The 15,822-nt window shown below is 50.3% G+C and overlaps 1 protein-coding gene across 3 annotated transcripts in view; it reads right to left on the bottom strand.

Moving 5' to 3' along the window:
• Positions 1-15,569, bottom strand: part of SRPX (sushi repeat containing protein X-linked) — a 116,437-nt gene extending 100,868 nt beyond the window's left edge. For all 3 annotated transcript variants that reach the window (XM_055337721.1, XM_055337720.1, XM_055337722.1), the window contains exon 1: positions 15,375-15,569. In XM_055337721.1, the coding sequence (XP_055193696.1) occupies positions 15,375-15,468 (94 nt within the window). In that variant the 5' untranslated portion in view covers positions 15,469-15,569. The remainder of the gene's footprint in view (positions 1-15,374) is intronic.
• Between the last annotated feature and the right edge of the window lie 253 nt (positions 15,570-15,822).

Consider the following 15,822-nt stretch of genomic DNA (forward strand, 5'->3'; position numbering starts at 1 on the left):
GTGTTAACTGTGGTCATAGGGACCCCTGGGTGGCTCAGCGGTTGAGCGCCTGCCTTTGGCTCAGGGCGTGTGTGAACCTGGAGACTTGGGATCGAGTCCCACATCGGGCCCCTCACAGGGAGCCTGCTTCTCCCTCTGCCTGTGTCTCTGCCTCTCTCTCTGTGTGTCTCTCATGAATAAATAAAGGAGATCTTAAAAAAAATAGCTGTGGTCATATTTTACACAGCTGACAAAAAACAACTTGAAGGGACAGCTTTATAAATGAAGGCATCACTCTTGTTCAAGGGAAAAATAATATATTTTGGTCAGTTTATTCTCCTTCTATTGTTTAATATTATAAAGAGCCAGGGCACATGAGTGGCTCAGTGGTTGAGGATCTGCCTTCAGCTCAGGGCATGATCCCAGAGTCCTGGGATCGAATCCTGCATCCTCCACATGAAGAACCTGCTTCTCCCTCTGCCTATGTCTCTGCCTCTCTCTCTGTGTCTCTCATGAATAAGTAAATAAAGTCTTTTTTTAAAAAAGAGCCAAAGTGGGGCCCTGTCCCTCACCTAACGTTGGAAGAGAGGATAAACAGGGCAAAGTCACGTGCCTGATTCTGAGGTCAGCCCAAAGCAGAGGCCCTCAACATATGGCAGCTCCCGTGCCCACCAAGGGGCACCCCAAGGCCCTGGAGGCTGACTGCGCACATTTAACACATATGGGCAAGAAGGTCTAGCCTTGAAAGTAAAACCACACAGTGGCCCCAAAGCAGTAGTATATGGTCCCCAAAAGGCTTGGTGATCCTCCTCAGAGGTCAAGTGCAACACACTCAAAATCCAAGAAGGGAAGAAGGCTGTGGCAAGGCCTTGGGCAGAAGGCCCCAGATTGAGGCGCAGGCTGAGGTCACATGGCATCAGAGTGGCATGGCAAGGGTGAGAGACGCCCATCCTAGTCTGGAGAACCACTAAGATACTCTTTGCCTCAGCCAACTGAGGTTCACATTTGGGGGCCATCAGACTGCCTCTGTCGCCTGGCAGTGAGGTGATTCTGCTTCGTTACAATTCTGTTCAGAAAGTAAATCCATATCAAGGACCCACCCCTCCACATCAGCTCTTGTGCTCTTGAGGCCTCACCTCCATATAATTGAAGAGCAAAGGTCCAGACCAGAGAACTTGGTGGTTCCTCTCCCCTCCCCTTCCAGCCTCGGTGTCACTGGCATTTTCAAACTAAAAGACAAACAACATGTACAAACTCTCTGACAGCAAAGAATGAAAAGTATCCATCTGCAGGCCCAAGGTTGTGACACCACTGGCCCTCACAGTGAATGGCAAAAGAGAAAGCTCTGGAAGGTGAGGCCAGGAGCTGAGTGTTAAGAATGAATAAAGAGGCGCTGCCTGGGGAAAGGCCTTCCCCTCAGGGGAATGCTGAATGCTGCCTTGGCCATTCCCATGGAGAGAAGGGTCACTCACTGTGGGCAAGGACACCAGCAAAAGCCAGTTGGACTTGAATGGTCTGGAAAGATGGGGTGGGATTTGCATGAGGAAATTTTTCAGAAGGGGGAAAAAAAAGAGTATCCTGAAAGGGGCAGTGTGCAGAGGAGGAGAGAAATATATCTCAAGGGCTGTTCCCAGCTTTCTTCATATTTTAATACAGAAAAACACGTTTTAAAGAACATATGTTTGCACCAGCTCAAAATTGGTGGCTTTCAACTGGAAGAAACTTCTTTTAACCAAGTATGCATACAACTGCTTAGTGAGACAGATGTGGGACAGATGATGCTACCCAAAGTTTTGGGGTTTTTTTCTTTTTTTTTTTCCCCTCTGAGCTTGCAGTGGTCACTGCCACCAGCTTCAGGAAATTCATTGTCATCTTCTCAGACGTCCTGTCCTGGAACCAAAAACATATTTCCCTTTAAAAACAACAAATGTGATGACACAAACAAAAGATATTCCAGCTCATGAATTGGAATCATTAATATTGTTAAAATATCCATGCTACCCAAATTGATCTACAGATTCAATGCAGTCCCTATCAAAACACCAAGAGCATTTTTCACGGAGCTAGAAGAAACAATCCTGAAATCAGTATGGAACAATGAAAGACCCCGAATAGTTAAAGCAATCTTGAAAAAGAACAAAGCTGCAGGTATCACAACCCCAAATTTCAAGATATACTATAAGGCTGTAGTAATCAACAGACCCATAGATCAATGGAACAAAACAGAGACCCCAGAAATAAACCCACACTTCTATGGTCAATTAATCTATGACAACGGAGGGAAGGATATACAACAGGGAAAAGACAGTCTCTTCAATAAATGGTGCTGGGAAAACTGGCCAGCTACATGCAAAAGAACTAAACAGGACCACTTTCTAACACCATACAGAAAAATAAACGCAAAATGGATGAAAGACCTAAATGCGAAACCTGAAACCACAAGAATCTTAGATAAGAACACAAGCGGCAGTAATTTGACATCAGCTGTAGCAACTTCTTTCTAGACATGTGTCCTGAGGCAAGGGAAACAAAACCAAAAATAAACTATTGAGACTACATCAAAATAAAAAGCTTCTGCGCAGGGAAGGAAACAATCAACAAAATGAAAAGTCAGCCTACTGATTGGGAGAAGATATTTGCAAATAACATATCCAATAAGGGGTTAATATCCAAAGATACATAAAAAACCTATACAACTCAGGGATCCCTGGCTGGCTCAGCGGTTTAGCGCCTGCCTTTGGCCCAGGGCGCGATCCTGGGGTCCTGGGATCGAGTCCTGCGTCGGGCTCGTGGAGCCTGCTTCTCCCTCTGCCTGTGTCTCTGCCTCTCTCTCTCTATGTCTATCATGAATAAATAAATAAAATCTTTAAAAAAGAACTTATACAACTCAACACACACACATACAAAAAAAATTATAATCTGATGAACATGGGCAGAGGCCTTGAGACATTTTTCCAAAGAAGACATACGCATGGCCAACACACACGAAAAGATGCTCAACATAACTCATCATCAGGTAAATGCAAATCAACACTGCAGTGAGATACCACTTCACACCTGTCAGGATGACTAGAATCAAAAAGAAAACAAGTAACAAGTGTTGGTGAGGACGTGGAGAAAAAAGAACCCTAGTGCACTATTGGCGGTAACGCAAACTGGTGCAGCCACTGTGAAAAACAGTATGGAGGTTCCTTCAAAAAAGTAAAAAAGAGAACTACTGTATGATCCAGTAATTCCACTACTGGATATTTACTCAAAGAAAACAAAAATACTAACTTGAAAAGATATGTGCACCCCCCACGATTATAGGAGCACTGTGGACAGCCAAGATACGGAAGAAACCCACATGTCCATGGATAGACAAATGGATAAAGACAACGTCACACACACACACACACACACACACACACACACACACACACACACTGGAATACTACTCAGCCATAAAAGAAGAATGAGCTCTTGCCATTTGCGACAACATGGATGGACCTACAGGATACTATGCTAGAAAAAGGAAGACAGAGAAAGAGAAATACCATATGAGTTCACTTACATGTGGAATCTAAAAAACAAAATAAATGAACAAACAAAAGGCTACCTGAACAGACTCTTAACTACAGAGAACAAGCTGGTGGCTGCCAGAGGGCAAGGGGTGCGGGGGATGAGTGAAACCCGTGAAGGGGATGAAAAGGCCGAAACTTCCAGTTATAAAATAATTAAGTCACAGAGATGAAAAGTATAGGGAATACAGTCGATAATGTCGTATTAACATTGGTGGCAGAGGGTGACTACACTTACCATGGAGATCACGGAGTCATGTCTAGAATTGTTGAACCATTATGTTGCACACAGGTAACTAATATCACACTGTATGTTAATTGTACTTCAATTAAAAAAATAAAAATAAAAAGCACAAAACCAAATGTGAAACACTAGTTGAATGAGACGCTCTGAGAAAACAATTTGGAAATGACCACACCGGTGGCTCTGGCACTTGCGCAAGCACCGGGATCACCTGGAAGTTTGGATAAAACCCAGATTGCTGGGCCCACCTTCCCTCACGTCCAGGTTCAGTTGCTCTGGGTGCCGCCTAAGAATTCACATATCTAAGAAGTTCTCCGTGGTGGTGCTGCCCCTGCTGATCTGTGCTCTCCCCCAAGCCTCCGGGGTCCTCTCCCAGAGGGTAACAAGGTCATTAGCATATCAACGACCCTGAACAGTCCCGCAAGAGAGAAACCTACTTAACCCCGCATTTCCCAACTACCACACATTCTGCTGCCCCTACAATATCTATGGCCCTCCCTGAGAAGCCGTGCTGCAAGGAAGCCACTTTCAGAAATGTTCTGTTAGGGATGGTCCTGACCAGCACAAAGATTACAGGCTCCTAAAAGAACAGCATCCGGCCAAAGACAGATGTGCAAGTCAAGCCCTCGGCACCAAGGTAAGGGGCTGGGAGGGTCGCAGGCCGGACCACACAGCAAGGTCCTGGCAGGGCAGCAGATCTGGAAAGATGCCCAGAAGTCCACGCAGCATCAAGAGAGCCTGTCAGCAGGTAGCAGAGGCTAGTCGGCCTCCAGCTTTGAATTAGGATATCAGGCCCGGCCAAGAATTGGCAAGAGTAAACAGGGTCCTAGCTTCTAGAGGGTCTGAGAGGTTACCAAGCCTCGAAGGCAGATCCTGAGACACCCAGTTATCTGTCACATAAACTGACAGTAACAGGGTACGGGGCTAGTTACAGCATGCGGGCCCATATCTCTTAGAAGACTCCCTACCAAAGGCCAACACGAGTCCTGAGCTGAGCCGCACGGTGAACGAGAAGCAGCCCCACTCCCCTAGGACTTCACAGGTCTGAGGTGGGGTTGGAGATTCTAGAATTCTCTCAAGTTCCCAGATGAGACTGGGACTCCATCCATACCTTGAGTAGCGAGGCCCCAGTTTAGGGGTGGCAGACTTTTTGTAAAGGCCCGGATAAGAAATAACCTCCGGCTTTGCAGGCCACATGGTCTGTGTCATCCCTACTCAACCCAGCCATGGTATCACCAAGCAGCCACAGACAGTGCCCAAACAGATGAGCATGGCTGTGAGCCAGTGACACAGATATTTGAATCTCATGAAATCTTCCCACGTTAGAAAATATTCTCCTTCTGACTTCTCCAACCATTTTAAAACTTAAAAACCATTCTTGACTCACTGGTCATACAAAACCAGGCAGCGGGCCATATCTGGCCTGCCCAGACTTACTTGGGAGACCCCCGCCCTAGATCCTAGTCATCAGCCAAGATCTGCCAAAGCAGAATACAGAGCCCACCCTCCCTCATCCCCATCCCAGAAAAGGTCGAGGCTACCTTTTTTTTTTTTTTTTTAAGATTTTACTTATTTATTCATGGGAGACACACAGAGAGAGGCGGAGACACACAGAGAGAGGCAGAGACACAGGCAGAGGGAGCCTGGGATTCAATCTGCAGGGAGCCTGGACTCCAGGATCGCGACCTGAGCCAAATGCAGTTGTTCAACCACTGAGCCCCCCAGGTGCCCGGGAGGCTCCCTTTTTATTGCTGCTACCAGTTGGGTCTCCCTGACTTGCCCCATTCGTGGGGCTCGGGGGTGCGGAGTGCGAGGGGCTGCATGTGCTCTTCCTTTTTTTTTTTTTTTAAAATTAATGTAGTCAGAGAGAGAGAGAGAGAGAGAGAGAGAGGCAGAGACACAGGCAGAGGGAGAAGCAGGCTCCATGCACCGGGAGCCCGACGTGGGATTCGATCCCGGGTCTCCAGGATCGCGCCCTGGGCCAAAGGCAGGCGCCAAACCGCTGCGCCACCCAGGGATCCCTGCATGTGCTCTTCCGACTTCCCCACTGGTGTTGCCTGCCACGGGGCTGCCCCCTCCCTCATCCCAGGGGCCTCAGTTTCTAGTACAAAGATGTGTAATCCCCACAGTGGCAATTCTGAGTCACAAGACAAGGTCTGGCTGGAGAGGCAGGGGAGGCCCTGACGGCCCCAGCATGGCTTTCTTAACAAGCTGAAGCTATTTCTAAGGGACAACTTAGCAGCAGAGCAGAGCCAGGCAAGGCTCCTGTCCCCACTCACTGAAGGTGGCTCTGCTGCTGCTTGGAGGTCAGGCCTTGGAGGACTTCAAAGGACACGGAGTCCAGGTTCCCCCTCGGGACTGGGTTTGTTTTGGAGCTGGAAGAGCGAGTAGAGACCTAAAGGCTGTGCAGGCTTATCTCAGGAATGTCGGGAACTGCGGAAAGGAAGTCTAGGGACCAGGAGGGAGGCAAAGCCCAGAGGAGAGGGGGGAGGAGGCGAGGGGGCGACTGTGTGGCAGATGGGAACAGGCACGCCGCCTGCTCTTGGCAAAGGCGCTGAAGTCATTCATCACACCAGTACTTCTGAAATTTCACTGTGGAGAAGGATCGGTGGGGGGATCTTCTTAACATGTGAGCGCTGCTTGGGTAGGTCTCGGACAGGGCCTGAGCTTCTGCATTTCTCTTCGGCCAGGCATCAGGTTGTTCGGGGAATTCCTGCCACCGTCCTACCCACCAAAAGAGCAGGCCGGGGGTACCCCAGGGGGCCCAGCGGTTCAGTGCCCCCTGCAGCCCAGGGCGTGATCCTGGAGGCCCAGGGCGTGATCCTGGAGACCCGGGATCAAGTCCCATGTCGGGCTCCCTGTGTGGAGCCTGCTTCTCCCTCTGCCTGTGTCTGTCTGTCTCTCTCTTGAATAAATAAATAAAACCTTTTTAAAAAAAGAGCAGGCGGGGTCTCAAATCATCCTGACCACCACTCCTCAATCCTGAGCCTTGGGTCTGCCTCTATCCTTTTCCTAATCAGCCCGAAGTCTGTCTCCTAACCAAGCTCGGTGCCCACATACCCACACACGGCACTTAGCTCTCATTTTCTTTCTGATTCGGGCCCAAGGGTGCCCGATGACCAGCAGCCAGCAGCGAAAGTGTGGCAGGCAGCCTTAGGTGACTCTCACCACCATAGTTGGCAGAACAGACACGGCTTTCTCACTCAGGCCTTGAGTGGAAGCTGTTACCCAATTGGGATAAAATGATACCACTTCGTCAAAATGACAGATAATGTCAAGAGTTGCTGAGGATGTGGAGAGGCTGAAACTGCCACACACCGCTGGTGGGAATGGACAAGGGCGCAGTGGCTTTGGAAAACTGCCGAGGTATCAATCCAAGAGAAATGACACCATTGTGCCCACATGGAAACTTATGGGGATGTTTGCTACATTACTCATAATAATCAAAAAGTGGAAACGCAAATGTCCATCAAGTGATGAATGGATAAAATGTGGTCTATCCCATGCAATGGAATAAAATTCAACCACACAAAGGGATCAAGTAGTGATACCTGCCTCAACATGGATGAACTTTGAAAGCATTATGCTCGGTGAAAGAAGCCAGACACAAAAGGACAAATATTGCATGATTCCATTTGTACGGAATGTAAAGAATAGGCAAATGTGTAGAGACCGGAAACAAGTGAATTGTTGCCTAGAGCTTGGGGGTCGGAGTTAGGGAGTGATGGCTATGGGGCAAAGGGTTTCTTTGGGGGATAATGAAAACGTTCTAAAATCATGGTGATGGGACACCTGGGTGGCTCAGTGGTTGAGTGTCTGCCTTTGACTCAGGGCATAATCCCAGGGTCCTGGGATTGAGTCCCACATCAGGCTCTCCATAGGGAGCCTGCTTTTCCCTCTGCCTATGTCTCTGCCTCTCTCTGTGTGTCTCTCATGAATAAATAAACAAAATCTAAAAAGATAAAATAAGATGAAATAAAACCATGGTGATGGATACACAGTTCTGTGAATACACTACAAATCACTGTATTGGTTTCAGTGGGTGAATAGTATGGGATGCAAATTATATCTCAGTAAAGTTGTTAAGAATGTCATGACATATCAGTTGAGGAGCCAAAGCAAGTGGTGGAGAGAGGGAGCATCCCCAGATGCTTACAGCCCTTGAGGAACATGCAAGCAGCCCCAGCATGAGAGCCTCCCGCAGCAGCCAAGTCCTGAGAGACACAACGATGCCCGAAATACACCGAGACAGGGGTTCAGCGAGTGCCCGCAGTGGGAATGATCCCGGCCTGCCCCTCTTCTCCGGGCCTGGCACAGTGCCTAACACGTAGTGGCCGCTCAAAACTGAATTCAGGACAAGCCTGGGGAGAGTGATGGGAATTCTGAAGCTACCACTTAGCTCTAAACCCAGCTGTGCTTCTACAGCCCTAGGTGACCACAGACAAACCTCTTCAACTCACCAAGCCTCGGAGGCTCATCACTAAGACACAGGGGTTACGTCTCGGGTGCTCCAAGTCGGGTATTCCACAGTTCCACAGATTAGGTGACCCACACAGGGGAGCCTGTATGTGGAAGGGAAACTCCTCAGGAATCTAGATAGGGCCTGAGATACCCAGCAGGGTCAGGACTGGCCAGAGGCGTTCTCCCTCTTAGGTCTCATCACACACACTCATTGAGAGCCACCAGGAGGACACAAAATGAACGAGAGACCCCAGGATCTGCTCACATGGCCGGAGGCCTCAGATCCATGAGCAACTAATAGGGAAACAATATGATTCCACCCCTTGGAAAGCTAAATTAAAATCTAAGTGGAAACAGGATTTCAACACTGGATGTTTAAAGGAGTCAGAGCCTTTGTCTGACGAATGCTGAGTCAGTGGCAAATCTGTCAGAGTTCTTCTATGGATCAGGCCAATCTGGGGGCAGAGTCTCAGGAGGTGGGGGACGTGGCCACGCCACCACTTCCTCACCACTCCACAATGAGCCTGCCAACCCTTGGCTCAATCTTTGCCCTGTGGCCCTAATTTAGCCAGTGTTTTTGAACATTCCTGGATCCCTGGATCTGGCAGGGTCATTCAGCTCAACCACCCACACAGTAAATGGCAGGCCAGAGTCATCAGTCAGAGGGTCCCAGGGCGCAATTGGCTTTGGAGAGACAGATGCTCATTAGGCTTAACTGGGCAGACACTGCGAAGAGCCAGTGACAGCAGACCGAACAAGCTGCTGGTACATGTGACCGATCGCACTACAGGTCACTGTGAGAGCAGGGCAGAAGAAATAGCGGGACGATATTTTAAGGCCAAGGCAGAAAGTCTGCCCCCAGTTCTATGTTTGGATTTGTCTGACTATTACTCATTAAAAAACGTCTTAAAACCAGTGTACTCAATTTACAACCCCAAACCTCTGGGATAATCCAAGCTATTAGGTCCAAACCCATTTATCTTCTCCCTGGAGAACAATGCATAAAGCGGCCTCCAGTATGAGCTAAGGATTACGGGTGAGTGAATCATGCAGCTCAGGAATGAGCACTCTAGAGATTTCGGAGTCGAGTGCGCCATGCAAACCGTAAGATCCAGGTGAAACCAATTACCATCTGGAAAACTTGGGAGCTTCGCAATGCTACCAATGACTTTTCTTTTGCTCAAGCTTTAACCTTAAACTGTGATCTGAAAATCCTGCCCTGGGAACTCCCAGGAGTTTCGAAGTCTCCTAGTATCATGTCCCAGGGGGATATGAAATCCAAGAGCCTCATCAATGAAGTAGGCCCTGATCCATCACCTGTCGGGATGGGTCTCTTCTTCAGAGCAGCACCAATTTCCCCTGACATTTTGCTGTCTGTCACTCCTTACTCTTGAATTAACATCTTGGAAATTCCAGTTAAATCCTGCAGGAGTATTTGAAACAGAATGCTTGTTCTCTGTCACAATTAGGCAGTTAATTAGGCACAAACTGTCACAGTTTAGGCAGTTAATTAATCCACAAAAATTGACTGAAGATCGTCCCTCCGGTCGCAGACACTGTGCTAAGTGAGGGGTACAACAAGTTGCTGGCCCAGGCCCAAAGACAATCAATTACAATCTATGATTATGCCTACTTTGTTGGGTGTTGCTTTTTAAGCGAGGAGAAGGAGACATTGTACCACTGTCTGCAACCCCAAAGATCACCTGCTCACTGGTTCAATCACAGTTTTCCAACCCTGGCAATTTCATCTTACTTCGTATGTAGACGTTTTTGCCTGTGAAGGGCAGCTCGCTCTCGAAATTCATGAAGATGATCTAGTGAGTAGTGGTTCGGAATTGGGATAAGAGCCTTCTCCCCAGAAAAAGAACACCCATGTAGACTTTGATTCCCAATCTCCAGATGTTCTTAGAGTAGCGCACAGGCCCCCTCTGTTAGCCTTCCTTGGGCCTGCAGAGCCGCTGTCATGGGCATCAGCCACCCATCAACATCATTCTTTAGTATCCAAGCCCAGTGCTCCTGCATGGCTGCTCTCTGTGCTCCCAGGGCCTGTCCACCGGCCTCTGCTACATTTACCCACCCAGAGAAGCTGGTGTCTACATCCCTGTAAGATAGAAAGTACTGCCAGAAGGAATTCCCCACCTTCTTCACCCCGTTGTCCCAAGCACCTCATCATTTGGTGTCCGCTTGAAAAAGTCTCTGGGTAGAGCCCAGTTGTCATCAGAAAAGGCAGAAATGGAATCTATTCCCAAACCACATTCAAATATCCAAGAGAAAAGTGTAGGCTTAAAAGGCTCCCATACACAATGCCCCATAAAAGCTGACAGTCGAGAACTCACACAATGGCCAACCGAACCGAAGGGGCTGGCTCGGGAAACTCCCCAGGAACTGGAGCTCATCCACCCTGCTATGCTGGAAGTGAATCTTTAACCCGGGGATTCATCATAACTTGGCTGCCACAAGCTCATACTATGCTATAGCCTGGCAAAAGGAAACCTTCTTCTGTTTAAACTCAATCTTCACTTTCAATTACCCATTTTAGCCGCGTTCTCTGAAAGGGGAATTGATGTAGTGCACATATTTGCGTTCACTAAGGAAGCCATTCAACCGCTTTGGAAGGGGCTGTAGCAAAGTGGCCAACAAAAATAATAAACGTACGCTCCAGCTTGTGGCTGCAGTACGTCTCTCACCTTACAGCCCCCAACAGAGAAGGTTATTGCTTAAACAGAGGGTGTTCGCGGATCTAAAAAGCAACCTCTACAGCCAGCGAGCCACAGTGCCCACGCATGGAGATTCATGGTGGCACAAAGCCCTGGTTACCTATGCACATTTCTCACCTCCTTTCTGTCCAGTGGCCCATCAGCCAAATTCGAGGGCTATTAATTTGATCAGCACAAATGCCCACTTGGCTCAAGGTGCTCGGCCAGGCACCATGGGAAACAGAAAGAAGGTGAAGACACCGCAGCGCCAGCCTTCAAGAGCACAGAATCTCGAAGTATACAGGCGTGCATACAGTATTGGACCGTCCGGCATGTGTCATCAATGGCCCAAGAAAAACATGAAGAGCCATGGGTGTTTAAGGGAAGGCAGAAGAAGCTTCCCATTTGAGGAATCAAGGAAAAGTTTCATCCAAGAGAGGGTGTCGTTGGAGGATGGACAGAATTTGGGCAGACAGGTGGCTGGGGTAGGGGGTGGAGGGCCAGGCAGGGCAGGGGCGAATACCAGGGGCAGGAAGCAGCAATCGCCAAGAAGAGGGAAAATGTGACTCAAGCTCTGCAAAAAAACAGGGAGTCTCTTTCAGCCACATTTTAGGAAACCAGGAGAGAAAGGCTGAAAATTGAAGCTGGAAGCAATGGTGCAGTCCCCTGAAAACAGCTGAGAACTTTCTAGTTAACGTAAGAGAGGACAGGGAGCTGCCGCTCTAGGTTTTTGAGTAGGACAGTAACGTGATGAAAGTAGAGCTGTACTTAAAAGACCAGTATCTGGCCAGAGAAAGTAGAATGGGTCAGAATGCGGGAAGAATGTTCTAGCAAGCAAGAATGTTCTAGTAATCATTGAAAAGAGAGGGGCTATATTTCAATAGTGGTGCGAAGACTGATGAGGTGGGAAGGTATGAAGACAATGCTTGAAGGATGGTTTCTGGTGTCTCTTTCAGCTCACAAATCTGTGAAATGAGAAGCAGTAACCCCAACATACTGGACTGCACATGTTCTCGGTGAAGAAAATGCTAGATGAAAATGTCCTGCTCTCCCCAGCATTCCCCCTCTTTTCTTCCCCCCTTTTTAATGAAGAGGCATTTTTTTTTCAGCTCCTTACATGTTATAACTCCAAATCGAAATTTCTAGCTTAGCCTGCTCCTGGAGAGACTTTAATTGTATATCCTGAGCCAGGTGTTCAGTTCCTAATACTTATCTGCGAAGGCGGTTGGACTGCTTTGGCTGCTGTGGTCTGGTTGGGCTTTGTGCAAACCTCACTCGGTTTTCCTGACTGGTGAAACCCTGCTAGCTCACCAGTTCTCTCCAGGCATAAGATTCACGAAGCCTTTCTTAGTGCCCACCACGCTCATTCTCCACCTTCAGCCTTGCTTGCCATGATGAGGTGGAGGGAACCTCCAAACTCTCAGGTATAAATGAGGTTCCAAGAGTTCACTTAAGCACAGAATAAAAACGGAAATGTAAATCAAAACCACAATGAGCTATTACCTCACACCTGTTAGAATAACTATCATCAAAAAGACAAGAAATAACAAGCGTTGGCCAGGATGTGGAGATGAGGAAACCCTCACACAGCGTTGGTGGGAATGCAAACTGGTGCAGCCACTGTGGAAGGCAGGATGGAGGTGCCTCAAAAAATTAAAAAATAGATACTGTGTGATCTGGTGTCCATTCCACTTCTGGGTATTTATCCGAAGAAAACAAAAACAGCGACTCAAAAAGATATCTGCATCCCCATGTTCACTGCAGCATTATTTGCAATAGCCAAGATATGGAAGCAACCCAAGTGTGCACTGATAGATGAATGGATAAAGAAGACGTGCTGTGTGTGTGTGTGTGTGGCAATACTATTCAGCCGCAAAAAAAAGAATGGAATCTTGCCATTTGCAATGGACAACATGGAACCTTGAAGGCATTATGTTAAGTGAAGTAAGTCAGATAAAAAAGAAAAAATCACCATATGATCTTACTTATATGTAGAAGCTAAGAAACAAAATAAAAAGCCCCAAGTTCATAGATTCAGAGAGTAGACTGGCGGTTCGAAAGTTGGGGGGGGGGAGTAGGGAATGGGCAAAATGGGCAAAGGGGGTCAAAAGGTACAAACTTCCAGTTACAAAATAAATAAGCCACAGGCATGTAAAAATGTACAGCATAGTTACTCCGAGAGTGAATCTTAGAAGTCTTCATTGCAAGAAAAAAAATTGTACCTGCATAGGGTGACTGATGGTGCTAGACTTCTTGGGGTGATCATTTCACAATGTACACAAATAGCAACTCATTATGTTACACACCTGAAACTAACATGTTATGTCAGCTACACCCAGAAAAAAAAAACCCAAAAAAGAACAGACTAAAAAGTCTCATCTGCTATAGGCATACAAACACAATCAAACACAGACAACTTTGCTACAAACTTTCTATACATTTCCTGTGGATTTTTGCAGACACTGTGTCTTTGCTAGGCTGCAAACAATGAATCAGATGGCCAGAAAAGCTGCATCAAATTCAAAGATGGAAGAACTCCAGAGACCTTCTAGGAGTGGGAATGATTTACTCTCTGACAGATTAGCTATTAAATCTCAGACAGTTATATAACGGTGGTGGGAAAGATGGGGCCCTTGACCCCCACATCCCTCTTTCAGAGGTTCCCAATTCCAGGCCTCTCACCTTCTGTCTTACTGGAGACATAATGTGCACTTGCTAAAGGAGTGCCTCTGAAATGATGTGCAAAGCCATCTGTCACCCAGCACTTGGGGTGAATTCAGCTGATGTGATCTGCCTCAGGACCCACTGGCCCAGAGAGTCTCCCCTCCCCAGCCTTGGCAAACCTCTGGCTTGGACTGAAAACCCCTCCTTTAGGTTCAGCCCCCAGCAGAGCCCATTTCCCGAGAGAGACCCCACTGAGAGGTTCCCAACTGGGGGCAGCCTGCTGGCGGGCAGGGTTAGCCAGGCGCGGTTCCCCAAAGCCAGAGAGGAGAGCCCAAAGTGGCAAACCAGTTTTTTCTGTGGATGGCTGGGCCCTGGCAGCAAGGTCCACGACAGATGGACAGATGCTGGGACAAAGGAGAGCAGAGGGATTTGAGACGGAAAAAGAGAAGAGGCCCTTTGGCTGAGAAAGGCTCCAGCAGACTTACGGGCAGCCCAGAGATGCCTCCGACCCCAGCGTGAGCGTGAGCGTGAGCGTGAGCGGCTGGCTGCTCTAGCTTCTCATCCTCTCGCTGCTCCCGTCCTGGCCAGTACTGCCCCCCCTTCCCCTCCACGTTCGTTTTACCCCAACTTCGGCTAAAGGGGAGTGGGCGGCGCGGACACGGACTTGCTGGGGCTGAGGATGAAGTCTCCCTTCTACTTTGCCCTCAATCCGTTCCTACTAAAGAGCTTCAAACTTACACGAGTCTGCTCAAAACACAAACGTTCCTGTTGATCACTTCACACGTTTGTTTGACTCCCGCATTCATGTGGGGAGGTGCGGGGTATTTCCGGCAGCCGGCCCTACAGCTGCGGGGCACACTACCTGGGAGCCCTCCGCCGCCCCGTCCTTCACCCAGGACTTGACAGGTCCACCCCGCACACCCCCGCTGTGAACTGCCCACACTGTTGAACGCAGAGCCAAATGTCTGCACGCTCTAAAGTCCACGTCCCCCACTTTCCCATTAGCACTAAGTCAAAACGCGCCCCTGGATTTCTTCTCCATTCCAGGGGGGCAAAGGCGCGTCCATGTTGCCCTGGTCCCCTGAAGCTCTCTGCCAACCCAAGACTCCCAGATGAGGGACTGAGCTGGAGCCTTCTGAAAGGTCAACACCAAAGGTTTTGTCTACACGGCGGCGAGAACCCCGAATAAACGCCAGGGGCCCCTTAGATGCTAGAGGCCACGCCCCCGCCGTGGGAGGCCACGCCCCCCGCCTAACTGCCGCGCGTGTGTCACCGAGCGCCTGCCCCAAGTCACCGCTGTCAGCTGGCACCTCTCTCCCGGAGGCGCAGACTTTCTCGGAATCCCCAGCAGGGGGGGTTGGGGGGATGCGGGAGAGGCCCCGCCCGTGGCGTCCACGGGGGCCGCTGTCCCGCGGCGCGTGCCCGGCCGCCCCCGGGGTGGCCCGGGACCCCCAGGGGAGCGGGTAGGGGCTCCTTCCAGGCCAAGCTGCGGCCCCCCGCGCCTCGGCCGCGCGCCGCCCGGTGACAGGCACCACTCCAGGTGCCGAGAGACCAGCCGGCCGCCCAACTTCCCTCCGTGGCCTCGGGCGCCAGCGTGGGTCCGCTCGGGTCCCGGGGGGCGCGGAGGCGGGGGGCTGACCGCCGGCTCTCCCCTCGCGGTGCCCAGACGCGAGCCCACCGCGCGCAAGCCCCTCCCGGGGGCCACCGAAGCCGAGCCCCGGGCGGACAAAGGGCGCCCCGCTGAGGAGGCTGCCCCGCCTCCGGTCCTACCTGGGGAGGCGCGGCTCGGCGGGACCCGCGGCAGCAGCAGCAGAAGCAGCAGCGGCGGCGACAGCAGCGCGGTCCGGAGTGCGGGGCTCCCCATGGCGCGGCGGCGCTCGCTTCGCTCGGCTCGGCTCCCGCTCGGCGCTTCCAGGGGGCGGAGGAGACGGACGGGGCCGAGGGGCTGCGCGGCGGGCGGGCGAAGCCGAGCTGGAAAACTCCTCCTCTCGCCGCTGTCCCTCCCGCCCCCCTTCCCTCCCGCCCGCCGGGGCCGGCCCGCCTTCCTCCGCCTCCCGGGACGCGGCGCGGGCCGGGGCTCCGACCCAGCCCTGCTCGGTGCCAGCGCTTCTCCTGGAAGCGGGGCAGGCCCCCAGGGCAGGAGAGCGCACCGCATGCTCCCCAGTGTCTCCCCGCTCTCCCACCCCGCTCACCCCGAGCACACACGCCGGTGCCCCAC

The sequence above is a fragment of the Nyctereutes procyonoides genome, unplaced genomic scaffold (assembly GCF_905146905.1).
Source record: "Nyctereutes procyonoides isolate TBG_1078 unplaced genomic scaffold, NYPRO_anot_genome, whole genome shotgun sequence".
NCBI lineage: Eukaryota > Metazoa > Chordata > Mammalia > Carnivora > Canidae > Nyctereutes > Nyctereutes procyonoides.